A 16,975-nucleotide genomic window follows, 5' to 3' on the forward strand; every position below is an offset into this window, starting at 1 on the left:
AATGAGTGAGTTATTTCACTGAAATTTTTCTGTTCAATACGGGCGCAGCTGCATAATACGAATAAACGTAATTAGGTACGTCGATGTAGTTTTTTTAAACAAATGTGAAACTAAATTAAGACCGTTAAATAGTTACTGTGCCAAAAGAATAAAGATGTTAGCCAAATTATTTTTATAATGAAAAATTGCTGCATAAGCCATACTCTGATTATTCATTACGTAGAATACTGACATTTCACAAGTGATGCTACTAATAAGTTCTCCACCGAGAAGGGGAAAAATTTAACACATTTGAGAGCAATACAAAATAAAATGCTAAGTATTTCGTGTTTTCCTACAAACAGGTAAATCTAAATATGTATTCACTTACTCAAGTGATCTAATAAAAATAACAAATATTTCAATATCACAATCAATATTTAGAATGTTACTTAAATTAGTTTATTTTATTCTTTAGGTCTCTTTGCCAACTAATTCCAGGTTTAATAAACCTTTAAATTTTTTTTTTATATTTTCTTGTGCGTTTTTACTGTTTGTGATGAAATGGGACGTAATTATCACTCGCCGGTAATCCAATTTTAATGTGGAGCACCGAACTTAATTAAATGGATATGCACTAACAAATAAAATGTATGCATAGACTCAGATGTTCAGACTGGTATTGAAATTGAAAAATGTGCCCAGCCAAAAAGGTTTGCCATCTCTGACATGTCAAAAAATGATAGCTGTCAGAATTCTACAGTTACAAATGTACGTAATGTAATGTACAGTTTAAAATGAGAGTATATGTGGGTATTTTTTTTGACGTTTTTTACTACGATGGACCACTTTTTATGTGTACTCATTATGAATGTGAATTTGATTAAATGATTTTTTTTGATTTTGATTTTTATATTAGAAAAAAATAATAAAAAAGATCTTTCTGGACATTCTTTCCACGATGATTTTTATAATGTTTCTGATTAAGTTCACATTCTTCTTCCTCATGTTTGGCAGGGTTACACCTTACTCGCTTAAGTGAATTCATCAAAAATTAAAAAAAAAACAGTTTACTCACTTTTTTTAACACAATTAAACAGTCTGTTTCTATTAAATTTCACTTAACTGAAATTGGTTTTTATTTTTTGGAACGGAGTTAATATTATTTTGTAAAGCTTAATATATCTACTTACTATGCTGGTTCATCAGCATCCGTATAGATATCCGGCTCATATAAAACCTGTCGAGGAAGTACTGTATGGAGTTCTCGACGCCTGGATCCACCTCGTGCGACTCCTTGAGTTCTAGAACTCCCTGGGCCATTGTTTGGACCACGTCAGCATGACGATTGCGAATGTGTACTAGACGTTCGCAAAATCTGGAAATCATATTATAAATATAACTTGTGTCTAATTAAATGTGGATGTAAATATATATTTTTACATCTACGTACATTACAACAGTATTCAGTAAACAGTATTTAACGTGTAAATAAATGAACATAGTCTTAAGAATAATTAACTTTAGACTTTTACGGCCATTTAATATTTTATCGAATGCGGTGATAGTGATTCTATAATCGATAAAAATGACGCGTTTTCCACTGTTGTTGAAATATTAACCGGGGCAGGGTTGCAATACCTACAAATTTATTGTATATTTAATTTTCTATTGTAGTTTCGTCAGAACTCAGAATATAAAACGTAGCACAATTGCGCCACACTTCAGTCAATGACAAGGAATTTAAAATTAAAACCACGTATGTTTAGAGACATTATTAAACAATTCATTAATATCTTCATTTAACGATTTAATTATTATAAACCCATTGAAGGGATCAGGATATCTTACACAAATAATTGACCTGTCTTTAGGTTAAGAAAATATTTAGATTTTATTAATTTAATACAGATACATAAATGTCTTATTTGTGACAATAGATTACCACAATCGTCGCCTAATACAGTGAAGTATTTGTATACGAATAAACACATACAATAATATGACACAAAGAACCAAGGGCAGACCAAAAAACGATTGGCCGACGAGATTGAGTTGTTGACGAGATTAGCTGGCAAAACTTGGATGATGACAGAAACAGAAACAAAGGAGGCTTCCTCCAGAACGGAAGCCGCATCTTATAATAATAAAATTTTATATATATATATGTGTGTGTGTGTGTGTGTATATATATATATATATATATAATATGATTTTTATAGAACAGGTGGCAAACTGGCAGGAGGCTCACCTGATGTTAAGTGATACCGCCGTCCATGGACACTCAATGCCAGAGGGCTCGCGATTACGTTGCCAAATTTAGTTTAAGAATTTGTATATATCTTTGTTTTTGTATATTTATGTAAATAAGGCGTGGATATAAAGAGATTATTTATTAAGAAAAACAAGACATTTTCTAAACGCCAGTGTGACTAACTAAATATAAAAACTTACTGAGTCAAAACTGCCTGCTCCGGGTCCATCTTCTCAAACTGGATAATTTCCTCAAAGGATCTCTCATACCATTGGTTCACAAGACCAACTGACGGCATCCGTAGCAGGTTGTCAGGAAGTAGCGCTATCTCTTTCATTATATTCGCCAGCCTGGAAGGAGTAAAAGAGAATTAAAAGTATTGTAATATAATAATTTAAGTACGACCGTTTTTATAACTTACTGAGTAAATTAATCAATAAAGCTTTTTATAAATTTGACGATTATTTAAATGATCCTAATCTGATTTGATTTGCAAGTTCAAACAATTTGTATGACTCAAAACTTGGTGATTGAAGGAGTGACTGAGAGTTTCTTGCCAGCTCTACGCCATTGATTTGGGAACTGGTAGTAAATGTAATAATCAATTTACCATATTTTCTGTTGATGTTCATAATTGCACTTAGACTATATAAATAAAGTAAAAACATAGCAATATTAATGTTTTATTATTAGATAACACTAGTCTTCTGTGTGATTGTATGAAAATAATTCTAAGAGTTTCTAAATACTTTTAAAATAAAACAGTATTTAATCAAAAAATATATAGTCAAATAATTACTTGAATTACTTACATTTTCCGTTTATTAAAAATATCAAATTAAGAACCTCATTTAGGTTTTTGTTGTCAGTTAAAAAAGCATTAAGTAGTTGAAACTACAAATATTCCATTATGATTTTTTTAAATTAATATTTAATGCACTATGTAATATAGAATACTTTTGGTGATAAAATATAAATTGCATTTTAATTTACTGCTATTTAAAATAGTTATGATGTTATAAATATTATGTGGTATATTCGGAATTGTTTTTAAATATTATATTTCATATTATTAGTTTCATGTATCCGTTTTATTAATATATATATTTTAATTTCTATATAAATTCCTTTAAAAAATGGATCCTCTTTCTGAATGCACAGTTGCAATGTGCTTCCGAAACATTACCTATTATGTAGATAATTGAAGAACATTCTCTTTGTTATTGATTCTTCGGAACTAGGCGTAAAAACGAACAATTATCGTTCAAATAGAATACGTATTCTATGCAAATTGTCAGAGCTGCCAAAAACTATCGTATTCACGTTTACAAAGACGAAACTATCGTAATGTTCGCTTTCGAACGCAGTCGACCTTGGCTATATACAGTTATTCATAATGAATAACAATTGAGAACCATAATCGTCAACTACTGTTGTGCATGTAATAAATGTAATTCTATTTTAATTCAGATACCAATAATATTATATAAGAATACTTTACTAGCTGATGGATGCATGATTTCTTAATCAGCTTTATCTTTAGCTTAATCTTTCGCTAATCAGCAATATAGGAAATAAATTATAGTCAAAATGAATTGTTAAAGTCAAAAAGAATTGTTTATAATATTCGTGTACATATGAAACAATAACAAGTAAGTACAAATACAATAACAAGTATTGAATGACAATATCTATGACACGCTATCTACGCAGTCCTTGTTTACATTATGATAATTAAAGCATTATTTTTAATGCAGTCCGTTTCACAAGGCATTTTATTTAGCAAATTTTGGAATCGACTACCGGCTCGGGTCTTCCCTGAGAGATACGACCTCCTATTCAAAATTCAAGCGTACTCCTCCCTAAAAGGCCGGCAACGCACCCACTAAAAATGGGTGTCTATGGGCTGCGATGACTGCCTTTTGGGCGACCCGCAGGCTCGTTTGTCTAATAATATATTGCCTATTATTAAAAACATATCGAGGCACGTGATTTTAACGTAAACATTTCAAAAGTTACAACCCTATTGCCTACGAGTATTTTTTATATAGAAATGCCATTTCACTGTTTTCACATCTATGATTTGTAATTTTACATTTCAAACTGGCATAATACAACAAAGATTATGTATTGTTATATAACATAAATTCCCTGTAGAAGTTGTGTTTTATAAACGTCCGGAACCATTAGCATCTCTAACTAAGAATTTTCATAAAAATCTCGGGTTTTATCAGAATATCACCATTTCATATATAGATCTATTACATAGATTTGGTCAACGGACAAAGAGGGAGAAGAAGAAGAGAGAGAAGATGTCTGTAAAAAGCTGGAGTAGACGGAACACGAAAATGAGCTACGGTCAATGGTGGAAGAAATTATAATACACTCAAATTGTATATAGTAAACATATATTATTCGATTATAAAATCGCGTATGCCTATTTTTACATAAACAAGTTTAGTAACATCAAATATTTAGACCATTCAAGCATATTGTTATCACCTATTAAATTGGTTTTTGATTTCAATGCAAGTATCACGTGTATCAATCTAATATTAGCTCCTTTATATGAAGATGGGTAATTTCCGGTTTAGTGCAATATTACGTCGATTGCATAACAAGGTTACTGAATGAATTTTTTTATATAAAATATTTTCTATGTAATTAAGAAAATTGCACAAATTCCAATTTATATATTAGAACTATTGTGTGTTTATTATCCAACTAATGGTTCAATAACAAAAATCTAAAAACTAATAAAAGTACCAGGAGATTAGAAGATTGTAACAAATTGTTTCTTGCAAACCAAACAATAGTTCCAGAGAACCTTAATATGCAGTGAATAAGAATTGCTACATACTAGATTATTCTTGACACACATTGAAACTCTTTGAAATGAAAAGAAAAAAAATACTCATAGATAAATAGGTATACATATCCACAAAAAGAGGCACTGATAATAAGCTACAAAGCAAAACATACATACATATACATTTGGATAACAAGGTCTAGGTCTCGCTGACCTTTCATATTACGCGCAATGCATTTATCGCTTCATTGTTAATTTTTCCTTTTATTACATTGAATAATTAAAAAAATAAGGGGTTTTACCATCTTTTCATTTAATTTTAATTTTTCAATCTTTTCGACGTCCTGGTGGGCATAAAAACTGTGTCCAGTTTATGTTCCCACACATATGTATACAATAAATAATCATTTCTAGGTTTTTATTAAATCTTGATGTGCGTATAAAAAATTAAATATATACCAATCTTAAAAACAGCAAACAAAATTATATGTTAGCAATAAAAACCGACACTGAACCGATTTCGAAAAAGAAGAAGTTCTTTTAATAACAGGACGTGAAGATTCATTACATAATTAAAATAATTGCTGTTGAATGTTATAACAAAAATTACCTGACTGGCAGCTCCTTCCTGAGGAACAAGTAGGATTTCCTCTCGCAAGCATTTAGACCTGAAAAGATATTTGTAAAATTTAATAAGTATGTACATTCAATACCTAAAGAACGAAACTAAAATTAACTAAAAAGGCCAATACAATCCTTACATTACAATGTAATGTGGGTTTTGTTTACGCCTTAAACCAGTTTATATGACTATTATACTAGAATATTTTGTAACATAAATAGAGAGTTCTATAGGCTTCTTTTCATACGAATAAATTGAGTATTAAATTATCGCATGTGAAATCTCGACTAAACATTTTAATACTTCAAATAAATTATACGAAATACATATAATATGTGTTCATTCCAAAGGTCCCGTCTATATCAGATATAACAAATATATATCCAAACACTACGTCATAGTTATCGCAAAGTCTCAACTCTCTTACCCTCAATTGTAACTCTAAAGGCATCTCTGATAATCTCTAATGATTGAATTAAAAACTTTACAAGCATTTTGAAGTTATATTTCTTTTGGCGCGATGGAGAAAAATGATGAGAGTGAATTTTTACGATGAGCGCGCACACCAAAACCTAAATTCGACATCGTTAAGTTAGGTCAAGGTGGTATGGAAATCGATAACTATGTTCAAGTTGTATATTTTAGTATTTATATCAATTTCATATACGACGGTGATCGTATTTACTAATAATTTATTTATTTAAATATAATCTTATTGATAAATTTTAATATTTATCGTTAATCACTACTGCATTTTAGTTTTTTTTCATACGCCAAAGAAGTATAACTTCTAACGCGTGGAAATAAGTATACACTCTTTTTTTTAAATTCGTGTACACCCAAGACGAAGAGGCTAAACGAGAAACCAAACTAACTATCAGTATTAAAGTACAGTACATCTTAATTTTCTCATTGTTTGAGTTATCGCGTGGTATAAAGATTTTGTTGAAAATCATATCTCCCTACAGTCAAATTAAATTTCAAACTTAACTTTTTGTTATTGAAATATCTGAAATAGACGATTAGATAAATATATTTTTTGGCCGGTGATCAACGTTATCTTTGCAAGAGTCTGTGCGGAATGAGAACCGTCGCGTTGTATTTCAACGCATCAAATTAAAACATGAGTTAACTAACATAAAATTAGGGGTAGTGTAACTTGCAAACTAACTTGACTTAAGGGTTCTTAAATCTAAGAACATTTCTGCTAAGTACATATTTGGTATGTAAGTGTAGACGACCAATGGACATGAAGCGAACATTTAATTAATTCCATACTTTATATTCTTACTTATTTTTAAGCCTAATACAAAAAAAATACAGGAAAAGAAAAGCCTTTTTGTGAATGAATAATGCTACCCTCATAAATTAATTGGATGTGTATGCTGCGTTTGTACGTAGTGTTCCAGTGTAAAGGATAAAATATCCAATTGAATATTGACGACATGACAAGATTTCAATTTGTCGCCACTGGTTTTCAATTTTCCAATCCAATGAAACAATAATCTAAATTGTTAATCGGATCGATTCGAATTGATCGTGTTGAACAATTTTCTTTTGACCTATTGAACTGTTACGTAATCTTTTCTTTATTAAACTTCACATACATAATGCTACATATACAGTAAGTTACAACCATTAACATAATGTAATTAAGTATTTATTTATTAAAAGTGTTTTTCGATTAAATGAATCAAATTTTCCAATTAATTACTTGTATTGGATTTTTATTTTATTTTAGTTTTTATTCTAGGTACATGGTCTTCATATATAATTATCAAATCTATGTACACAAAAAATTATCTTTATTTTTAATTGTTAATAAAATTTTATTTTGTTCACAGGAGGTAAATGCCAATTAATCTCAATTATTTTAATGATGAAAACAAATCTACTATATACATATATGTTAATTACGGTACGAAGGAATCTGAGCAAGATTTATAACATCGCTTCTGTAACGGAAATCGGCCTACTTACGCAATTATGAATTTTAATTAATACAATATGTGTTTACAACGCGATGATATTAAAAACGTTAATTATAATTTGTTACGATCTACATTTTTAAATCAATAACCAATAGTTACTACAAGAGTACCTAGATAATTTAATATATTAAAACTATTTTACCTGCTATTACTATGATTTGTATCTATCCCAGGAAAACCATCTATTTCAACGGAAGTTTAATAAGTCAAGTGAAGAGACAGAGAGGAGAATAGCGGAGTGTGGACTTTGAACCGTTCATATTTATAAACAAGATTGACCTTGACGTGAAACGTGGAATGCAAACAAGACTTTGGAACTAAACAATAATATGCGCGTGCGGTAATGAATCATTTTGATTGTAGGTAATTTTGAGAGACTCTATGGATTAAGAAGACATTCAGAAACGAGACAGCATGAACAATAACTCCCGCCTGTCAAACTCCAATACATTTTAGCTCAAACAACTCAGGGCCTTTCAAGAGCGTACCAATTCTTAAAAAGGGCCGGCAACGCACTCGCGAGCCCTCATTGAGTATACATGGGCTACGGTATCACTTAACATTAGGTGAGCCTCCTTCATTTATGCCCCGTGTGCCACAATTTGTGTCTAATGATACTACCCATGTGTCTAATGATACAAAAACACTGTAAACGTACGCTGAAATCAATTCGAATTTACGTAAAATACTACGTAAGAATTTATTCGCGTTAAATTATATTCGTATGTTAAAGATTCTCAAAGTCACAATTTAAAATTGCCCAATCTAAAATAAGTAAAAAAAAATAAGATTTAACAAGTCTAGAAATTGCTTCGATATAAAAACTTCGTGTCATTGACGCTGCTCAAAAAAAACAGAGGTCATTTACCCACTGTACATGGAAAACTCGACACAAGATTGCAAACAGTTGACGGGCGCTTATCGGTGAGATGGAGTTGAGCGATCAAATATCAAAGAATCGAGATACTTCTTGAGGTCATTCATAAGATAATCTATTGTAAACGACAAAAATTTACATGAGCTATAATATAATATAGCTATAAATAAAAAGTCAATACTTTTTATTTGACCTATATTAATTAAACCAATGTCCCGTTTTGAGTCAAAGAATATATAAAGGATCACTTCACCTTGACCCAAAAAGGCTAGGAAACACGAGTCTTAATTCCAACTTGCCCTAATAATAATACTTCTAATACTTTTAATATTCCTGATTCAACTTATATTATGAGTATTAGTTAAAGAACAATTCATGATACGCTATCAATTGAATTAATCCGATCAGCGCAGTGAGTAAATCGAAAAGATATTTCTAGCAAACAGTAGTAGTTAGTTACAAGATCAGCGTGAATCGTTTATTATTTTACTAACGGCTCCGTATTTACAAATGTAGGTACTTATATATAAATTTTTAAGAACTAAATCAGAATGTCTAGGCTAATAAAAACACATAGTTTTTTTAATGTGCCAGGTACCGTTGGATCGACAGGGTGGAGGAGACCCTGCAGCCGAAAGCCTCGGAAATTGACTGGGACGAAGAGGGTCAGCACAGAGAACGGCTGAAGTTTTTCATTTCGTAAGCCAAGACAGATTTTGGAGTCACAGAACCAGCCGTGTTAAGTGTTTTCGACCCTGTAGAATGATAACCTCGTATGTCTAAAAACCACTTATTTATTAAAAAATAGGCGAAGACATAAGAATGTCATTTAACTGGTGAACTAAGGAAGTAACCTGGATTTATTTATGTTATTAAAAAAAGTCGTTTTTATCATCCAAAACTATGGACAAAAGCACATGCATAATAATATTTTAACGAAAATTGACGAAATTAATGTTTTTTTTTCGTTTCCAGTAATGTTTAATTCTCTGGACAAACGTAGTTATCATTCTATAGCGACGTTTTGCTTTTGTCAAAGATCACTTCTTATTCAATGTGGCCTGTATTCCAAAACGTCACTGTAACTAAAGGCTTTAAATGTGATTTCGACAATTCACCAAGAAAGCCTTTAAAAATATCTCACACACACTTCCAAGAATTTCGCCATAGAAAGCGTTTTCCTCAAAACACAAATACGTGTTTCGCAAATTATATTTTGAAGGTGTTCCCAATGTGATCACGCTATGACGTCTGATGATCACGACGGACAAAAACCTTTTCAGCGGACATCGCGTCATGCGCACACGCATACTACGTGAACACTCTTCATAAAAATCTTTCTACACAACGAACATAGGCTAATCTCAATAAGATATGGATCTTTTCAGAAAAGAACATTCTTTCATATTTAAAGCCAGATAGACCACCTTCAACTGTTTCCACTGCTTCCAATGAGCCCAATAAGGCCCCAGCGATGTACCAATTTCGTCTTTCCACCTTCTCATCCCTGTCTTGGATCATAATAGAGATTTTAAAATAACATTTGACATTAAAGCCTATTGTATAAAACATTACGGGTACTGTCATCATCGGACATCGAGACAGAAGAAGTTCACAGGCAGAAGCCTTATCACCACGTCACCATCATGAGGTTCGTTGTTCCACAACTGAGCATTTGTTAAGGCAGTTTTTGCCGCGCACCATCACTATGTGGAAGCATCTGTCTACTGAAACATTTCCGAAACAATTCTACAATTCTAGAAAAGAGCTTACCAATTCTTTTTTTCTAAACAGAACTGAATAGACGTTCCACAGTCCCACCTGATGTTAAGTGACATATGGGTTAGTAGAGAGCACTCCTGTCCAGGTCATGCCTGTTTATCCCCCCCCCCATTATTACTAGGGAATATAGAAGGGTGTAAGGTCTCCTTTGCTGGTTTTATAACAATTGTCCATGGGTTGCCGTATCAGTCAATATCAGATGAGCCCGCCCGTTTGCCACCTGTTTCACCATCAATTAACGTATTAAAATCATGAGTCACAAATAAGCCGGGTTAGACATTTCCTAAGCGGCTATCACCGACCTTCATGACCTGAGGCAATGACATGCCAAGGTCGTGGCTACACAGTATGTCGACACGTTGTTATGTGTAGAAATATCGACAACATTCTAACAATAGACTATGCTGTGAAAAGTTTCCATTTTAAATAGAGCATTCTAATAAATTCCGTGATAGTTTTTGAGTTAATTAAGAGTTTTGTTAAATATAAAAGCTGACAATTCGTCGTAAACTCAGTCAATTATTTATTACACAAATGTGACAGACTATGACAAAACGGTAATTCTAATAAATTCAGTCTTCCTATTGGTAAAGTTATCACATAGTTACTTGTGGTGACTGGTCGTACTTGAATTCGTGTATGCGGTGATATTAGTTGTATCTATGTATTTGCGTGTTATTCCAACGAGAATGTGAGTGCGTGCTACTATTTCACCATGCCTCCTGCTGACAGAGGACAAATCTTTGTTTTTAATTTATTTTATTATTACTTAATATGTCTTATGGAACATGTTGTAATCGTTGCAGCTTCTTACAAACGTTGTGTAAAAGAAAAAACTTGGCGATTGAAAAGATTGGCGGAGAGTTTTTTTCCAGTTCTTCTCTTCCGTTGTACGCCCTTGATTTGAGAACAATAAATGTGAAATCATAAGCATTCAATGGATATTTCTAAGGATAGTATACAATAATAATATGTTACCTACATGAATAAATGTTTTTTTATTTAAATTTTGATTGATCAATTGGTTGAATTGATAAGGAACCTTACAACCTGATTATAATATTAGAAAATACATCTTTACTTAGGAGTAAAATCTTAGAAGTTTTATCTCTTTAAGAAAAATAGTCAAAGTAAACCTTTAAAAAAATGTCATAACAAATTGCAAAATTTCAAATCGGTTAGTGCCATGCAATTGTGTATTAATAACGTTTTAACCGTACGTCATATAGACCTCAATATTTCCAGACGTTGGGAGACATATTTACTACATATATTGGATTCATTTAATTTTTTATTGACTGCAACAAGTGAATTGATCGTGACGCACAAGCTTGATGTGCGTTATTAACTAAAGTGTGATCAAACAAGTGGAGTAATGAGGACGTCCTATTTACCGTTATGATAACAAATACCTAATTAAACTAATTAAATGGTTACGTGATAGTTAGTTAGCTTAAAAACAGATCGGTTAGGCCTTGCCTACTGCAACTTATACAACTCAACTCTCTAATTACTTCGATTCCTACCATACACAGTCAAAACACACTACATGCTATGCTATGTTATGCTTAAGAGCCTGGCTATAATCTCGGGGCGTAACTAATGAATGAAGTTAATACCCCTTCCCGATTAAAAAGGCTCGCAGGAGGCCCCGACACGTACTAACGGATCCGGATGATCCAACACAATAGCAAACGATACATTAAAAGCCGCCCGCGCAGCCAAAAATAATAACAGTAGCCATAAAAAACAGACTAGGGTAAAAACCGGTGAAGGCGAGGACCTTTACTTCGTTGAGCTTCCGTCTGCCCTTCAGGCGGCTGACCCCCCCCCCCCCGCGACGTCCCAAGCCGAGGTTCGAGTCTGACAGGACCCTAGCGCGAGTCGCGGCGCATCCCGTGCTGAGCTGAGGCCCTTAAGGCCAACAGCGAGATTCTATTCAAAAAAAAAAAAAACGGCGCGTAACTCTTGACGTCACCACGGTTTTAATACTAAGAAAGCTTTGGCTCCTACTAAGCTGATTGGGAGATAAAAATTTACAAAAAACCCGAGAACCTTTGTTTGTTTACGAAAATAGTTTACATCAAACACTAACATTAATCTGTGTTGCAAAAGTATTTTCGTACCATTTCTTACGTAAACAAACTCAGCTGTTATCATATCTCAATATTCTAGAAACTATGTATCACTAAGACAGTCGGCATACATTTCATTTCAATAAAAATAAATAATTAAAAATGAAATAAATTCCATCTGAATTCATTATTAAAACGATGTTTAATATTTATTAAGGTTATTTTATCGCTGGTGATCAAACCAATACCTAAAGGTGAAGCCACAGGTTATACCAGTAACTTTACCACAAATAAGCATTGTTCTTAATATGAGAATGTTATGTATGTGTTATGAGGATGTTATGACCATAACATCATGAGGTGATTATTTAACAAGATTTGTAAGTAAACGATGCTTGTTGGGCGTGGTTGGAACCAGCTCTCAGTGGAATACAGCAAATATTTTTTTTATAGAACAGGAGCAAACGATCTCACCTCAATGTTAGAGGGCGTTGCGTCGTGAATGCGTTGCAACGCTGAAAAATTAGTACGTTCGTTTATTAACATAGCTTTTATAAATTTAAAGAAAACACTTTTTAACCGGATTGCAGCTATGTATTATTGTAAATGTATAATTATTTAAATATTATTTTAAATTTATCCGACGTTTCGCGTGCTTTACAGCGTGCGTGACTGAAGACAAAAGGTGTTGAATGTCAAAAAGTATCACAGCAGTTGAAAAAGTTGTATTATCTGTATTTATTTCCCCGGAGTGGATATCTACTAAAAGATGTAGAGTTTCTGTAGAAATTTCTCACAGAGTCCTCCATTATCGCGGATTTTTTGTTTATGATTTTAATTTGGATATTATTGGCTCCCAGGTGTTTGATAATTTTATGGCGTCTTCTCTATATATGTTCAGTAGCAATATAATATATAAGTTTACAATAAAACATAGCTTCAATCCATTACGTTCGTTTCTTGTAGGAAATCAAGTTGAATTCGTTCGGAAATACTTAAGTGAAAAGGGTCGCTGTTATGCAGCAGACGCTCCTCACAAGGGCACGGATTAAGTAACTAAACTGTTAACTGAGGGAAACTTCTTAGTTTTATAAAAAAAACCTTTATGTGGTGAACACAGTACTGGTCCTTTCTTTGATTTATTCCTCTACCTTATAAAACACCCAGTGTAAGTGTATCGCTAAAAAAAAATATGTTACAGTAGGCAAACGGGCAGAATGCTCACATGATGTTATACTTAACATCATGTGAGCATTCTGTATCACTATACTTCCGCTATTAGACGCACTGCCAGAGCCCTGAAGGCTCGCAAGTGCGCTGTCGGCCTATTAAGAATTGGTACGCACTTTTCTTGAAGAACCCTAACTTGAGTTAGTTAATATAACATTAATTGAATAACTTAAACACATTTAAACCTTGACACATTTTTACAAATTGTGCAAATATAATTCGTCAGCCTCTAACCGGTTCTCAAAACTCGATTCACAAAATTACTGAGTTTTACTAAACGCTGGTTTTCCTCATTAACATGACATACAAATGAACGTTTCAAGTAGAGATTTCTAGAAAAGGTAACGAATCAATAAATTCTCTGACGTATAATTCCTGGCATATTGAATAACATAAAAAAGTCACAAAAAATCAAACATACCTTTAGAAAATGTTATTAAATAACCAAAACTATTTCAGTAACCTTTAAAAATTCAAATAAAATAACCCGCCAAAACTTCTCTATGCAAGATGGCGTCTTCAAATGTCAAGTTTCATTATTAATTCTCATTCCGATTATTAAGTCAAGCTACGATTTACGTAATCTGTGAACGTTTAATGTCACGTGACTAACCTGAAGTTTTTTGACAGGTAAGCCGTCAGTAATTGGCTTGTTTACATCTTAACTGAGAATGTTTTTTTAGAAGAGAGTCCACAATATGGTCAAGACAATCGCTTCGGATAATATATAGACATAGCAATAGCTTTCCATATGTTTAGTAAATAATAAATACATGTCCAATTGATAAACGCCTTATTCAATTTTTATTTTATTATTATTAATATTTAGACGTTTGATATATATATATATATATATATATATATATATATGCTCATTAAATTATCTATTTAAAATTTACGACATTACAAATGCTTGAATAAAAATATTGCTGTATTCAAACAAAAACAATTTATTTATATACGTTTCTGTTTGTGTCCTTAGTACCCAATTAACATACAAAGTACGACGTATTATGAGCTATGACGTCATTATTATATACATTACTTTGTATATAGTAGTTACAGCACTACCAATAAAAAAGAAGCTATTTTAATAAATATCTTCTTTTCATTTCTCATCTATATTATCGTCGGAGGTATGAATTTTAATTACTTAAGTAATTTGCATTTGTAACTAGGGTGACATAGCACATATTTATGTTTTCCAACGTTTTCCAATATGTATATAATATTGCGGGTATAAATGTTGTCGGTAAATGTTGCGGGTATAATTGTTGTGTAGTCGTTATAGAGATGTACTTATAAGGACTCGGAGGTCTATCCACAGCAAATTGATGTTCGGCCATACAATGCGCAAAGGCAATGAGTACTTGGAGAAACTGATCGTGGTTGGTACCACAGAAGGCAAAAGATCACGTGGCCGTTCACCAACCAGATGGACCGATGAGATAAGACTAATCGCCCTCAGAACTATCCCTTGTCATAAGAGACGCGATGGACCAAAACCGGTGGAAATTGATGGAATAGCTCCAGACGCTCTCTTGCTGAGCACGACGGTCAGACACACGCTGAGACATTTCTACATATGTGTTTATTTATACTTGAGGTTCTTCGTCACCAGTGTATTACAACGAAGGTCCTTCTATTTTACTAATTCCGTCGGTTTACTTCTATGCAAAAACATTAACAAAATTCAGTGACATGTGCAAAACCGAAGGTCCTCTTTAATCTGACTCTCATATGCTAATTCGTCACGGTTTAGGGCGTGAAGCCATAAAAACATTTCATTATTCAACACAAAGCATATATATACAAAGGAACTCCTTATAATTTTATTTTCTATTATTTATTTTCAATTTCAAAAGTGTTCTAATTCTTTAAGTGTGAATATCGGTGTTCGTACTCTGTACTCTGTAGCTTCAAATACGACAGTGATACCGATCACAACGTTGTGTCCAAGTGCGTTGTAAAGTCCCTCAATATCGCAACCTTGGAATCGCGCGGAATTAAACCTCATTAAGATCGGAATCATTTTCGTTATCTCTATTGCAAGTTACTGAGTTTTCTAATAAATGTCCTAATTTTGATTCAATTTCGACCAGAGACCACAAATCGTACGTATTCGATATTGTAATAGAGAAACAATTTGTATAAATGGAAGGAAAACTTAGTACATCGAATTGCTATACAAATTGCATAACACGCTCTGCAACTATAATATATTTATTTATGCTCTCAAACATCACAAATGTTAATAAATTCTTATGAAAATATTAATGAACTAACTAACTATTATAAACTAATTTAATTTTGATGTAATGAAATTATAATGACAATGGCAGCGCCATTGCTCCGCCTCTGACAAATAAATACTTTTATCGTCTCTGTTTGTGATGATTTTTGTTTTATTTAAATTCATCGACAGTCCAGCTTTGTCACTTACATCTGCTAGTTGTTGCAGCATCATTTCTAGTGAATTTTCTGAGAAAATTATTAAGTCGTCTAAGCAAAGCGTAGGTGGCTCAAGTTTTCACCGTTTATGTTTAGTCCCTCATTTGTCCAGTCTAGGTTCCTAAATATTATTTCCAAAACGGCAGAAAATAATTTGGGTGAGATAGGGTCTCCTTGGCGTACACCTCTCATTCTATACTTATTACCATAGGAATAATTAGTTGTAGATTGTACTCCTATAATAATAGTAGCACCAGGCTTTTACAAAGAATGTAAACATTTGCATTACGACCGGCAAAATTCAATATTGTGAAAAGGCAAATAAACTTTATTATTATTTTAGAGAAGATAAAGCTAGGCGATACAATCTTTTAAGTGTAGATTATCTAATAGCCAAGTATGTGATCAACCTGTGACTGCACGCATGTCGTCTTTTAGGGTGCCAGTTTGGGATGACAGTTTCTTTACGATGTTTTCCTTCATCGTTCTAGCTAGTGTAAAATGGGCATAGACCGATTGGTCCGAGGATCGAACGACCCCAGAGGTGATAGTCGTTCTTTAAAACCACTAGGTCTATAATACTCTGCGAACATGACTATTGCATATGACATAGCCTTGTAAATTTTACACACGATACGCGATTGATACGATTAGGGACATCTATCAATTCTTTTATCTCAGTCGGAAACATGAAAAACCTTCAAAACTGTTTTGTCATCGACCTCCCTTGATATTGATAAATACGATTATCTATAAGATTAGTTCGAGCATTGTCAATAATATTTCAAGTACGTGGAGTATTTGCGTAAGTTATCAAAGCGTTATTGAAGAAAACAACTCTTTGTTACTGAATTTTTATACAACAGACGATATACGGGCCGGAGGCTCATCACTACATAGTATAA

General features: G+C 32.7%; 1 protein-coding gene across 1 annotated transcript in view; it reads right to left on the reverse strand.

Moving 5' to 3' along the window:
- Positions 1-16,975, reverse strand: part of LOC110999946 (pyruvate dehydrogenase (acetyl-transferring) kinase, mitochondrial) — a 30,089-nt gene that overhangs the window by 5,408 nt on the left and 7,706 nt on the right. Inside the window, exons 2-4 of the mRNA XM_022269240.2 lie at positions 5,653-5,710; positions 2,434-2,583; positions 1,173-1,357 (exon numbers count right to left, since the gene is read on the reverse strand). Coding sequence (XP_022124932.1) covers positions 1,173-1,357; positions 2,434-2,583; positions 5,653-5,710 — 393 coding nt within the window. The remainder of the gene's footprint in view (positions 1-1,172; positions 1,358-2,433; positions 2,584-5,652; positions 5,711-16,975) is intronic.

The sequence above is a fragment of the Pieris rapae genome, chromosome 15 (genome assembly GCF_905147795.1).
Source record: "Pieris rapae chromosome 15, ilPieRapa1.1, whole genome shotgun sequence".
Taxonomy (NCBI): Eukaryota; Metazoa; Arthropoda; class Insecta; order Lepidoptera; family Pieridae; genus Pieris; species Pieris rapae.